The sequence below is a fragment of the Diorhabda sublineata genome, chromosome 1 (genome assembly GCF_026230105.1).
Source record: "Diorhabda sublineata isolate icDioSubl1.1 chromosome 1, icDioSubl1.1, whole genome shotgun sequence".
In the NCBI taxonomy this organism is placed as follows: domain Eukaryota; kingdom Metazoa; phylum Arthropoda; class Insecta; order Coleoptera; family Chrysomelidae; genus Diorhabda; species Diorhabda sublineata.
Window position 1 is genome coordinate 35,042,752 of NC_079474.1, and position 13,417 is coordinate 35,056,168.

Sequence of the window (13,417 nt, forward strand, 5' to 3'; positions counted from 1 at the left end):
ATTTTTATTAAAAAAATATATTTACAGCTAAAAAATGGTAGCTAAAATTAACACTTAAATCTAGGAAACATGAAAGAATTAATATACGAGTTAATAAAATATTTGAAATTAATCTTCTGTTCCTATTGATTCAGGTACAGTGTGTATGATAACTTTACGTTTGGCGTCGTATATGAAATTATTCGATTCGAATATTTGACTTTGATAAAACGGTTTCAGATCGTGTATATCAATTTGTTTTGCCTGAAAATTAAAAAAAAACTAATTGACTGCCTGTGACGAAATTGATCTTATGATACAAGTCATTGAATATTGATCAAAATTTTTATCTAAACCCTGTATATTAATAAAATACAGTTAAAATATGTTTATTTATTAAATAAATATTGAAATATTTGAAATTTGATATGGTCCTTATTGCCTCATTATGGCGATTCATTAATGTTAAAGGAAAGGTTTGGAAATAAGTTTTGATAATGGGCAAGTTATTTTTGATAATAAACGGAATTATTTGTTAAATTAATGTGAATTTTGATAAAAAAAAAAAAAAAAAAGTGAAAAAAACATAATAAGGAGGCGACTTATCGATTATTAGAAATAAATTTTGGTAAAGAAGTTATTTTTGATTATAAACAAAATTATTTATTGAAATGATATAAATTTTGATACTAAACGAACTGGAATCGAATAAACAATCGATTTATCGATTATTAGAAATAAGTTTTGATAAAGGGGAAGTTATTTTTGATAATAATTGGAATTATTTATTAAATTAACGTAAATTTTGATAAAAAAAAACAATAAAATGAAAAAAATATAATAAGGAGGCGACTTATCCATTATTAGAAATAAGTTTTGGTAAAGGAGAAGTTATTTTCGATTAGAATCAAAATTATTTCTTGAAGTAATATAAATTTTGATACTAAACGAACTGGATTCAAAAAATGTGACAAATAAACGATTTAATAAAGGGGAAGAATTTAATAAAGGGGATAAAGAGCGAACTGGAGTCGAAAAAATATGAAAAATACAATCAAATTCAGTCGTTACCTTATCAATGAGATCCTTTTCGTCGATTTCTATGGTTAGAGCTTCCATATCGGTGGTATTCCTCTGGAAAGTCAACTGATCTTGAGTGAGCTGTCTCAAAATATAAAACAGCAACTCGCTGTGATCTTTCTTGAACAGTAAGTACCTCTGGAACGTCTGAAAAAGTAAAAACCGTAAATTACGCGGGGATTTTCGTATTCAACACGACCATATTTTACCTGTCGCATCGATTTCATGACACTGTACTTCTGAGTTTCCACGAAACTTTCCAGCATCATTCTCACGGCCATGTTGACGTCGTCCTCGTGTACATAGTCTCTGAGGTGCATTTTGGCGTGAGCCTCGCTCATTCTTATGATACTTTCGATGTGGCGGACCGTTATAGGCAACGAACCGGTGGCCTATAAAAAAAAAAAGAAAACGCCCCAAAATGAACGGGAAACGCGGGAGAATTTTTTGTTTTTTTACCAATGATTCTTGTCTGAGTTGACAGTAAATGTTAGCGATTTTGTCTTGATCGATGTTTTGTAATTTGGGGTGTATGTTTTCCCTTGCGTAAACTATGTATTTCTTCAACATCTCCTGTGGTATTTGCATTTCGTTTTCTGGTTCTTCGTACACTTTATCTTGGTCTTTTTTGGAAGGGTGGTGACGTATATGGGAACCGACGACGAACCTGCGCAAAGGGGTGTTTAAAAATTCGATCAAATTATTTGAAATTTACGGTTCGACATTGACAGTTATCGCGAACGAGAAATTTTTAGGTTAGATGTTTTGACATTGACAGTTATCGAGAGATTTTTAGGTCACATTCTTTTACAGTGTTAATTCTAGCAAAGATAAATAAGTTTTGACACGTGACAGTTCCGACAAAGATCAAGTTTTGGCACTTGACAGTTCTCACAAATCCGAAGCTTTTGGGTTTTGACAATGACAAGTATTACGTTTGAATTTTGACACTTGACAGTTCTTAAGAGTTTTTAAGATAAGACTATCAGTGGCGACATTATCATGAATAAAATTGAATTTTAGCATTGACAATCCTCGCAAATAAAACCAAGTTTTGATAAATGACAGTTCTCGCCGAAAAGATTAAGTTACGACACTTGACAGCTCACGTAGAGATTAAGTTTTGACACATGACGTTTCTCGCAAAAATTGAGTTTTGACACACGCCATTTCGAGCAAAGATAAGTGTTGACACATGACAGTTCTCGCAAAAATTGAGTTTTGACACATGACGTTTCTCGCAAAAATTGAGTTTTGACACATGCCATTTCGAGCAAAGATAAGTGTTGACACATGTCAGTTCTCGCAAGAATTGAGTTTTGACACATGCCATATTTCGCAGATTAAGTTTTTACACATGACTGTTTTCGCAAAAATTTAGTTTTGACACATGACAATTCTCGCGAATCCGAAGTTTTTAGGTTAAGATTTTTGACAATGACAAATATCACATTTGAATTTTAACATTTGACAGTTCTTGAAAACGTACCAAGTTTTTAGGTTAAGATTTTTGACCATGACAAGTAGCACATTTGACAGTTCTTGAGAGCGAACTAAGTTTTTAGGTTAAGATTATCAGTAGTGACAATTAACATGAATAAAATTAAATTTTGGCTTTGACCATCCTCGTTAAGAAGTTTAAATTTTGATATTTGACAATTGTCGTAAATATCAAATTTGGACACTTGATGGTTCTCATAACATTAAGTTTTGACACTTGACAGTTCACGCGAATGAGAAATTAACAGGTTAAGAATTTTGAACATAGCAATTATCGTAATTGAAGTTGGATTATGACACTTGACAGGTGTCACGATTAATTTTAGGTTAAAATATGATAATTGTCGTAAGTGAATTTAAGTTTACACATTTCTCGATAGTGAGGAAAATTTTTAGGTTAAATTATTTGACAAAGACAATTATCATGAAATAGGTTAAGTTTCAACATTGACAGTAGTCTCGATGGCGATAAATTTTTAGGTTAAACTGTTTGACATTGACATTCACGACGAAATAAGTTTCACTGTCAAATTATGACAAACAAAAAATAAATAATAGAAAATACATATATAAACAATAAATTGACTCGAAAATAAAATATAAAGAAATTAAAAACTTTCCGATTATAAGATAATCAAATTTTGAAAAAATAATTAATCAAAATCACAGCTTGTTATAAATTTCGAAACCGCACCTGTCTAATAAAACATTTCGAAAGTTTAACCGGTTCGACCGGTTTTATATAAAAGAACCACTTCAGCTCAGTATTATATCCTAAACGGACGCGATAAACGAATAAAACTCAACAAAACGTGATTACAAGCATAAATACAGTGTGTTAGCATCTTACTTGGCTAAATGTTGATCTTGTATGGGATCCACTTCGTCTCTAACAACGCACAGTATATCGAAACGGGAGAGAATTGGATCTGAAAGATTCACGTTTTGGGCAAAAGTCATACTGGCATCGTAACGACCGCCGATGGGATTGGCGGCAGCTATAACGGAACATCTAGCTTGAAGACTGGTCACTATACCCGCTTTCGAGACAGATATAGATTGTTGTTCCATAGCTTCGTGGATCGAGGTACGATCTTGATCGTTCATCTAAACAGATATTGATACGATTAGAAAATACGAGATTTGCAATTACTTCCGTAATCGCCCGGTTCGGGATCGTAAGTATACGTTAGTTTGGCGTTTTCGAATTCGTACGATCCATTTATCGAAGTTCCGTACGTCCGAAATCGGTACTTAAGTTGCAGTTCAGGTTCTTGAACTGCATTTCTGAATTACACCCAACAGCTTCTTTTGATGTAAACCTAATTAAAACAAAGCTAAAATAAACCTAATTTGAACGAAGCTAATCTAAACCTAACATAAATGAAGCTGAAGTAAACTTAACTTAAAAGAAGCTTAAGTAAATTCAACTTTGGAAACGTAAAGTAAATTTAACCTAAACGAAACTACTGTAAACCTAACTGGAACGAAGCTAAAGTAAACTTAACACATAAGAAGCTTCAATAAATTTAACTTTAAGGAATTTAGAGTAAACCTAACCTCAATGGAACTAATGTAAATCTAAATTAAACGAAGCTAAAGTAAATCTAACACAATCGGGGCTAATGTAAACTTAAGTTAAACGAAGCTAAAGTAAATTTAACTTTGGGGAGGTAAACCTAAACGAAACATAAATGGAGCTAAAGGAAATTTAACCTTAAGGAAGCTAAAGTAAACTTAACCTAAACGAAACTAATGTAAACCTGACATAACCTGAAAATGGATCAGTTTTTTGATTTGCTTAACAACATCGACATTTTAAAAATAGTTAACAAAGTACCAATTTCCGAGATCTGGGATATCGATAAATGGATTATACGAAGTCGAAAACGGACAGATGAATTTTATACCGTATGGAAAGTAAAGGGAACGTAAATAAAAAAATTGATATGGTAGTCAAAAACTAATATAATGTTTCTTCTAGGTTGATGTAAAAATACGGAAATATCCATTAGAAATATATATATACAGGGTGGATCATAATGTTCAGAGTGATAAATCATATTTGTTCATGAAAAATCGTGAATATATTGATATAAATTTTGCTTACTTTATCAAATTCGTCGATTAAGCAAACGCCCTGATCGGCTAGAACTAAAGCGCCGGCTTCTAAGGTCCATTCTTTAGTGGAGGCGTTTCTTCGGACGTAAGCTGTTAGACCTACGGCACTGGCGCCCTGGCCCGTTGTGAATACCGCCCTTGGAGCGATTTTTTCGACGAATTTTAAGAATTGGGATTTTGCGGTACCCGGATCTCCGCAAATAAGTACGTTTATGTCTCCGCGAACTTTGTGCTTCTGACCTAATCATTTGATAGATAAAACATGACCAATCATATTTGGTTCCATAAATTTTCTATTTTTCGCGAATGTACGGGGTGAAAATCGAAATAAATATTTTTTTTATAGTTTACAAGAAAAAAAATTTATATTAACTACGCCTATGGTAAAAAATTAACGCTATGATATATAAAAATCGATATAGAAAAGTTCGTTCATTAAAAAAAATGAAATTGAAAAAAAATTCCAGTTTTTTGCAATAGAAATTAGTTTGAATAGAAAAATTAAAAAAAAAAATCAAGAAAATTTGACTCTCCATCATAAAAAATTTAATAACTGAAAAACTATCACAATTGGATGATTAATTATCATGTCATTCGATAGATAAAACATCAGACTACATGACCAATCATATTTGGTTTCATAACTTGTCTATTTGTCGCGAATATATAGGGTGTAAATCGAAATATATTTTTTTTTGACAATTTCCTTAAAGAAAAATTGTACGAACTACGCCTATGACAAATAGATGCTGTAATGAGTAAAAACCAAAAGCGGGATGTTTATATTACGAAAAAAATTAAAATTTTGAAAAAAATTGATTATATTTTGAGAGAAATTAGTCACAATAAAAAATTAAGAGAAAGGAAACTAAAATTTGACTCGCCCCTATAAAAAATTTGATAACTTTGAAATTATGACAGTTTTAAGATTCATTATCACGTCATTCGATAGATAAAACTACAATATACATCATCAATCATATTTGGTTTCATAACTTTTCTATTTGTCGCGAATATACAAGGAGAAAATCGAAATCATATTTTTTTGGCAAATTCCTTAAAAAAAATTGTACGAACTACGCCCAATTCACAAACTTTCCATTAATAAAAAAAATCGGAATTACAAGACAATAAAGTCGAAATTTCAAAAACAAAAATCGCAAACAACATTTTCGAAATATTTACCTGGGTTTTTAGGTTCTCCTCCGAATAAAGCCAACGCCAGAGCCCTCTTGATATAATCATGTCCATATATCGACGGTGCTATGGAAGATACAATCCTTTCCGCTATCCTGTGATCCTTACTCATCTTGATAATTGAATTAATGTCATCATCGGTTAACGACTGCACGATCTGCTTGCAATCTTTCACCAACAAATGATTCGCGAAAATCACCGTCGAAAACACCGGAAAACCGTTATCTGTATTAAGGGAACCATCGTAGCTGTTGGTGTAGATCCCAGTGATATCGACTTCATCTCCGGGTTTGCAGCGATCGCAAAGATCGGCGAGGAGGATGCAGTCCTTAGACCTGGGGACTCTCCCGGCCGGTATACGTCCCGGCGATTCTTGGAGCGTCACTTTTTGATAGTTGCGGTACAAAGTTTGTTCCATGTTGATCTGGAATCATAAAATTATCGAATTGTTTCCGTTAAATGGAGCTAGGAAGTACGAACCATGAAAGGACCGTGACTTTGACATTGTGGACAGGCGTTCGGTTGAACTTCTGTTTCCTGAGTTTGAGTGAAAGGGCCCAAGATGAACCCGCATTTCGCGCAATCGAATTTAACTACTGACAGTTGGGGTAGTACTCCTGTGGTAGCCGTTACCACCCCTAACGTCCTTACCAGTTGATTCACGTGGAGTTTCCTAAAAGGAGAAAATAATTATATGAGAAATTTTATCGAATTTGATGATGAATTTTACCTGAAGGTACGAAGTTCTTCGATGAGTGGTAAATCCGAGATTCTCACGTGAATTTCATTCGTCACTCTGTCGTAACTGGGGTACATAGAAAGTACGATGTCTTTTGCGACGTCATCGAAAGTTTCCAGCATTTGGAATGGTGCCTCCGGTAAAAAATATGCCAGAACGTGTTCTCTGTGTGCCAGACTTGGGAAATCCACGTTGAAACTTGACTTAAAAATAATAATCACGAATACGGTTCAATATAATTCGCATCAAAAGAATTGTATTATTTCAAATTTAACATTATTTTTATTGAAATATTCAGTTTTACCTTCATTGAAAGCCTATAGATGTGTTCAATAGTATTTTTTGTCGAATTACGATACAGGGTGGATCAATAATCGTGTCATATTTGAAAAAATAACATAAAAATCGAATTATTTGGAAAATACGATTATTTTCATTGAAAAATACAGTTTTACCATCAATGAAAGTTTATAGATATGTTTAGAAATAATTTCCGTCGAATTACGATACAAGAGGCGATTAATAATAATGTCATATTTGAAAAAATTATATAAAAATCAAATTATTTGGAAAATACGATTATTTCCATTGAAAAATACAGTTTTACTATCAATGAAAGCCTATAGATGTGAAAGTTTTGTTAAATTTGTTAAATTAAGATACAGGGTGATTCAGCAATCACCTAATTTTTCAGAAAAAAGAAATGAAAATAGTATGATTTGAGAAAAATGCTCATTTTTATAAGAATATACAGTTTTTACCATTGTAAAGTCAATAAATATGCTCAGTTTTTTTCATTGAGATGTTATAGAAACATACAGGGTGAACCAGAAGTTACTCCATATATAACAAGACATAAAAATAAGAAAAAATCATTGTTTTTAGGAAATTTTGTTTAAATACCTGCAGAAAACGTTGAATGTGTTCATTAATACATTTTTGTTGATCCAAAAAGTTTCTTTTTACCAAATAATTAAGAATTTTTAAAATTTACCTTTTCCCCTGTATTGTTTTTAGAAATTATTTGCTTCCAATATCAACAATTAGAAACTATTATTGTTCTAATTTATTCAAAAAGTAGTTTTTTTGAGAATTTTTTCGGTTTTTTTCAAATTTTTCTATGTTTTAACCAAACTTTTGATCAACACTCTTTTTTATACGAAAAAAATGACTAAAATGTTGCTGTAATTTTGTAAAAACATATTTTGTTTACATATATTCAAAAAATCATGAAATTATCACCAAAATTGAAAAATTATACTTAAATAGGGTAAATCAATATTATTTACTCACACTGTATTACTAAAATTAGATAATAAACGTCATTTCCCGAAAAAATACATTTTTTATCTGAAAATAATAAAATAATTAAAAATTTTGAATTTACCTGATTATTTTCACACATTCTCCTTATTTTCTCTTTATAAACATACTGCCCTTTACTATTCGTATAAGTCCTTAGGAAATTTTTAAATCTATTTGCAATTTCAGTTTTGGGACCAATCATAACAACCCAATCTTTGATCGAATACCCCTTGGTATCCTCCAAATTTTCAATAGATTCAATCATTTCCGTATCGGCTTCCTCCCCGGCTGCTGCTTTTTCCGCTTCCTTGCGCCTCCTTTGCCGCGGGTCATCTTCATCATCTCCTTCATCATAAAAAAGTTCTCTATCGTCCCTTCTTATTATTCCCAATTCTCTGCAACGACAACAATTAATAAATATATTAAAATAAATTAAGTAATCAAGTTACCTGTCCCTTCTTCTTAATTCTTCTTCTGCAGCAAGACGTTCTCCTACTGACATTTGATCGTAGTCTTCTTCATCTAATATACGCTCATCGTATCGATCTAAATGAGGCATAGGGCGGTAATCGCTGAAATAACAACGTAAATTATATAAAAAATCTCCAAACTATCAATTTTTTCATGTTACTTTTCCATGTTATCACCAAATAACTCCTCTCCATCTTCCTCTTCAACATCTGGATCGATGTCTCCAATTAATTCCCCTTCGTCTTCAAATGGGGCCATGTTTGGCGCAGGAGAAGATACATTCGAACGAGGAGTTGGTAGAGGAGATTCTTCCGGCTAAAAATAAAGAATATTAAATTAAATAAGTCCTGATTATATTATTTAATAAATACTTACTACATCCGACATATTTATAATGTTTTCTCTAAATAAATAAACAAATTATGGAACACGCACAATTTACAATAAAACTGGCGGGAAATATTTCGGATTAAGGTTAACTGTCAATGTATATTATACAGTACGTTCCAATAGGATTCTCAGATTCACAACCGTCGCTTATTCCACTCCATATGTTTTTTTTCTCGTAATGATAATAAACGGAATTATAAAACATTATTGATATAATTCTGGTTAAATTTTTAATATTATATCATATCTTCAGTTGAACTAAAGATATGTTTTGAACATCGTAATCGTGTAATGGAACGCATCCGTGATGAAAACATCATGTTTGAAAGAGAAGAAGAAAAGTTCATTAAATATATTTCGCGCCTAATAAATAATAATTTTATAGATTTTTAGAATGTGGGGCGATTATAGAAGTTTTGGAAACGATTCAACTGCTGGTGGTTTTCTTAATACGACTACTAATCAAGATGAAACAATTTCCGAAAATAAGGTACCCATGTTATAAATCAATAATTACAATTTTTTATAAATAAATTTACTTTCAGCCGGTTCGTAGATCTCAAAACGTCGTCCCACTTGTAATACAACAAATTAAAAATTGCCATGAAGACGATTTTAAGCTGTTTGGAACTCCCGTTCAAATAGTAATTAATATTAAAATATTTTGGGGTCTTGTACCTAATTAATTTTTTATAGGTAAAGTTAGTTGGAATTCTTAAGAATTTTGAAGTACAATCGACTAAAGCTACGTATACTATAGAAGATCATACTGGATCCATCAAAGCAGTACTATGGCTGGAAAGTGATGGCGATACTCCTACAAATTTACCAAATGTTAAGGAGGAAAGTTACGTTCAATTGTTTGGTTCTCTAAGACACCAGAATGGCGAAAAAACAGTTATGATATTGAGGATGTTCCCTATAAGCGACTGTAATATAATCACTTCACATCTATTGGAAACTATTTACACAAGATTATCAGCCGAAGCCGATAGTAAGAGAGTTGTAAGTAATGTTTTTTTGTATTTATTTTGTTTTAGTACGAAATTATTTACAGCTTAGCGACATTAATGTGAATAATCCAGGTGCGGCTTTAGCTAATTCTATGAGTTTCGTTGATTATGAAATGGGCGGTGGAGGCAATTCTGGACTGAGCCCAATGCAAGAGAAAGTATTTAAAATATTGGAAACTGATGATACAATGAACGGTATGAGTCGGGATACTTTGTATTCTAAATTTCCCCCCAACCAACACAAACAAGTCAAGTGAGTATTATTATTTTTATTGTATGGAATTTTAATATTTTAATTTGTTTTTTTTTCCAGTGAAGCATTGCAGTTTTTGAGTAATGAAGGTCATGTATATTCAACCATAGACGGAGATCATTTTAAAGTAACCACTATGTAATCCCCTTGAAGTTTTCATTATTTGGTGTTGTATCTATATTTAAGGTGTAAAAATAAACTTTTTTTCTAAGTGTTTTATATATATATTTTTAATGAAATTCAATTAAAAGTCACCATTTTCTATCAAATTAGTAAAATCACATCAAAAACAGTGTCATTAATAGTACAAAGCACAATTCATAGATTTTTACGTAATTAAATCGTTCATCCCGTCAAACATTCTTCCCTAGCGTCAATATATTACTAAACATTACTAATTTCTGAAGTTTAAATTATAGCGTATTTGCCGACTTTATTTACCAATAAAAATTACATGAAAATTTTTTTATAAAAACCCATCAAATTAGAAATATCTTACACAATTTTTTATTATATGATTAATTAATATGTTTTTCAATACAAATATGTATTAGAAGTCGTAATATAAATCAAAATTAATTTTAGATAAATCACTAATAATGTACGAAAAATAGTAAAAAACAAATATATTCTCGTGAAGACGGCAACATGTCAAACTTCTTTATCTATCTAGTCAATAAAGTTATAATTACGTAGTTGCTAAAACAGGTATTAAGGTATCTGTAGAATTTTTTTGATTAATTTATTTATTTTATATTACATTTAAACAAATTAAGAACTATAAAATGTAGTTTTTAATATAATCACACAAATAGTTGATTTATTGTTAGACGTAGTCCTTAAAAAAGAAGAAGTATTGTTATATATTTTGATGTATTTTTTGGGTAAATTATCCAGAATATTAAAGAATAAGGTTAGAAATTTGTTGATGTATCGTCAATTAAAAATATTCTATTTAATGTAATATATTTTTTTTTGTAATAGAATGACTGAAAAAGAATCGATTATTTACCTTGATTTTAATAATAGATTAACAAAAGAAGTTTTTGAGGATGGAAAAGAAGCTTTCATACGTATAGCGAATTTACATAGAAAAAATCCTTTGGTACAAATTAATGATACAGTATTTCAAGGTACGTTAATAAAAACTCCAAATTGTTTTCTTATGTGTAATTTTAATTTTGTAGGTTCTTACGACTATGCAATGGGTACGAATTTGTTTTTCGAAACTATATCAGGCGCTTCTCCCCAAACGAACCCTTTTATAAAAAGAGGACCTGTTCAGTATGAGAATTCATTTACCGGAATGAAGACAATCACTTTTAAAACGATGAAAGTTCCACCTAGAAAAGTTAAACTACCCCAAGACGTTAATAAAATAGAATTCAATTTGGACTGGGACTATCCTACATTATTACAAAAAATTTCAGAAGGTTCAATAAAACTGCAGGACATTTTGAAAAAAGGGAAGCAAAATGAGGAAAATGAAGAAGAAGAAGTAGAGGAAAGTGAAAGAATGGAAGTTGTAAGTGAACCGGTAGAAGAAGAAGAAGTTATTGAAGCAGACGTGGAACAAAAAGAAGAAGAAGAAGATACAGTTCCAACAGAACTTTTAGAAGATTATCAGAAGCTACAAGATCTTGCATTTAGGCCTGTGAAAAGACGAGTAGTGCTTGATAAAATAGAAAATTGTGATTCAGTGTTTAAAGAAGAATATGAATATAAAAACTTGGAAAAACAGGTTTTACAACCTTGTGGATTATTTGCTACTGAACCTGTTGTGGATATAAACGAAAAAACTCTTTCTAATTGTGTGAATATTGATCGATGCATTCTGTACGGAATTATCGAAAAGTCGACAAAAAAACCGAGAATATTGACCACAGATGAAAAACGAAAAGTTTTAACTTTGGAAAATTTCGATAATTTATCGTTAGCTGGTCGATATTACGTTTTAAAAACACACGTCGGGGATTTGGAGGACTATTTATCAACTAAAAGTGACAGTGAATTGAACACGCGTGATAAATATGGAAGAACACCCTTAAAGACGCTGGAAATTTATAAAAAATTAACAGAAGCTGTGAAAAACCGAATAGAAGAAATCAAATTTGGTTTACATGAAAATATTGTGTAAAATATGTAAATATAATTTTTTTTAATAAAATATTTCATTTTTTTCAGTTATAATTTCATAAAATACCTAGTAAATGCTCATAAAAACACAAATTTCAATATACTGTTTCAAAACATTTTTCTTTAGTATCAATATGGTAAACGTTATATGGTAAAAAGTGCTTCAATGAACTTATTAAAGATAAAGCGTACATAATCAGATCTCGTAATTTCGAGATTTATTTGAATTAAATAGATATACTCAGTTAAATAATGACAATTTGTCATAAAACTGTTAGACGTTTTTAATCTGTGATGGAATTTTCAACAAATTGTTTCATACTTTAAACAATGTTTGAAAGTAGTATCAGAACCCAAGGAAAGTGAATCAACAAAGTTATGCTCATTAAATACAAAAGAATTTTATCTAATTTTAGACGCTAGAATATGTTTGTACTATTCCACTTCTTAAAAATGGTGCGCTTTTTATAATTAAAACGTGTATGTTATCAGATACATTTTTTTATATGTGAATGAACTATAAAATAAAAAATTTTATTCATACTGTACTAAATTACAATAAAATAGATAAAAATAAGATTCAGTGGTTTCGGGATATTCTTTTACGCAATTTGTTGATATTCGTTATCAGTATGTACCCAAATTAAGTTTTTTCATAGTGATATATTCAAAATTTTATAATCTCAATTATATACAAAGCCCAATTTGACAATGGCTTAAAAATTTGAAGTCTATAAATTTAACTGTCAATTGTCAGGTGACGCTCATAGATAAATTAAAACAACGGAGACTTGAACATTGGTGTTTATTATGGAATTTTATTGGAATCATAAACATAGTAATACTATACTACGCTTTTGGTGACATCCAATATTAAAACGATATGCTAAGGAATATAATAGATCAGACTTGCATTTCACTCTTTTTTTTCACTAGTTTCATTATTTATGTCTATAAATGTCATTGCCTTCATAAAACTTCTATAATTCGAATGTATGTCCCAATATTCAATAACGTTGTTCAATAATTTGAATTGACCACTGGTCACGCGTTTCCTTTATTGGAGCCGCCATTAATTTCTTAGAGCTAGGCCAATCACGTGAACGAACGCTCTTGTCCAGACTTTCCAATACACGCCCTTTAACATAATTTTATTGATAACGCTCTCTGATGGTGTCAATAGGTACTATACATTTCAGGGTGTGGCCCAACTGCACTTAATGGCTTCCACGG

General features: G+C 30.9%; 3 protein-coding genes across 3 annotated transcripts; 2 read left to right on the forward strand and 1 right to left on the reverse strand.

Moving 5' to 3' along the window:
• Window position 1: 1 nt before the first annotated feature.
• On the reverse strand, window positions 2–8,869 carry LOC130450234 (DNA replication licensing factor Mcm2). Its single transcript, XM_056788526.1, has 13 exons — window positions 8,768–8,869; window positions 8,553–8,707; window positions 8,371–8,493; window positions 8,004–8,316; window positions 6,608–6,819; window positions 6,358–6,550; window positions 5,866–6,301; window positions 4,670–4,920; window positions 3,410–3,666; window positions 1,519–1,726; window positions 1,269–1,451; window positions 1,051–1,206; window positions 2–243 (listed from the first exon to the last, which is right to left on the reverse strand). Exons 1-13 carry the CDS (start codon window positions 8,777–8,779, stop codon window positions 109–111), a joined length of 2,634 nt encoding a protein of 877 aa, XP_056644504.1. The 5' UTR covers window positions 8,780–8,869; the 3' UTR covers window positions 2–108.
• Window positions 8,870–9,092: 223 nt separating this feature from the next.
• Window positions 9,093–10,267, forward strand: LOC130448307 (replication protein A 32 kDa subunit). The gene is made up of 5 exons (XM_056785598.1): window positions 9,093–9,272; window positions 9,328–9,426; window positions 9,479–9,787; window positions 9,840–10,048; window positions 10,109–10,267. Exons 1-5 carry the CDS (start codon window positions 9,177–9,179, stop codon window positions 10,188–10,190), a joined length of 795 nt encoding a protein of 264 aa, XP_056641576.1. The 5' UTR covers window positions 9,093–9,176; the 3' UTR covers window positions 10,191–10,267.
• A 490-nt stretch (window positions 10,268–10,757) lies between these two features.
• Window positions 10,758–12,227, forward strand: LOC130448297 (uncharacterized). The gene is made up of 3 exons (XM_056785586.1): window positions 10,758–10,764; window positions 11,078–11,181; window positions 11,236–12,227. Exon 3 carries the CDS (start codon window positions 11,253–11,255, stop codon window positions 12,183–12,185), a length of 933 nt encoding a protein of 310 aa, XP_056641564.1. The 5' UTR covers window positions 10,758–10,764; window positions 11,078–11,181; window positions 11,236–11,252; the 3' UTR covers window positions 12,186–12,227.
• Window positions 12,228–13,417: the final 1,190 nt, after the last annotated feature.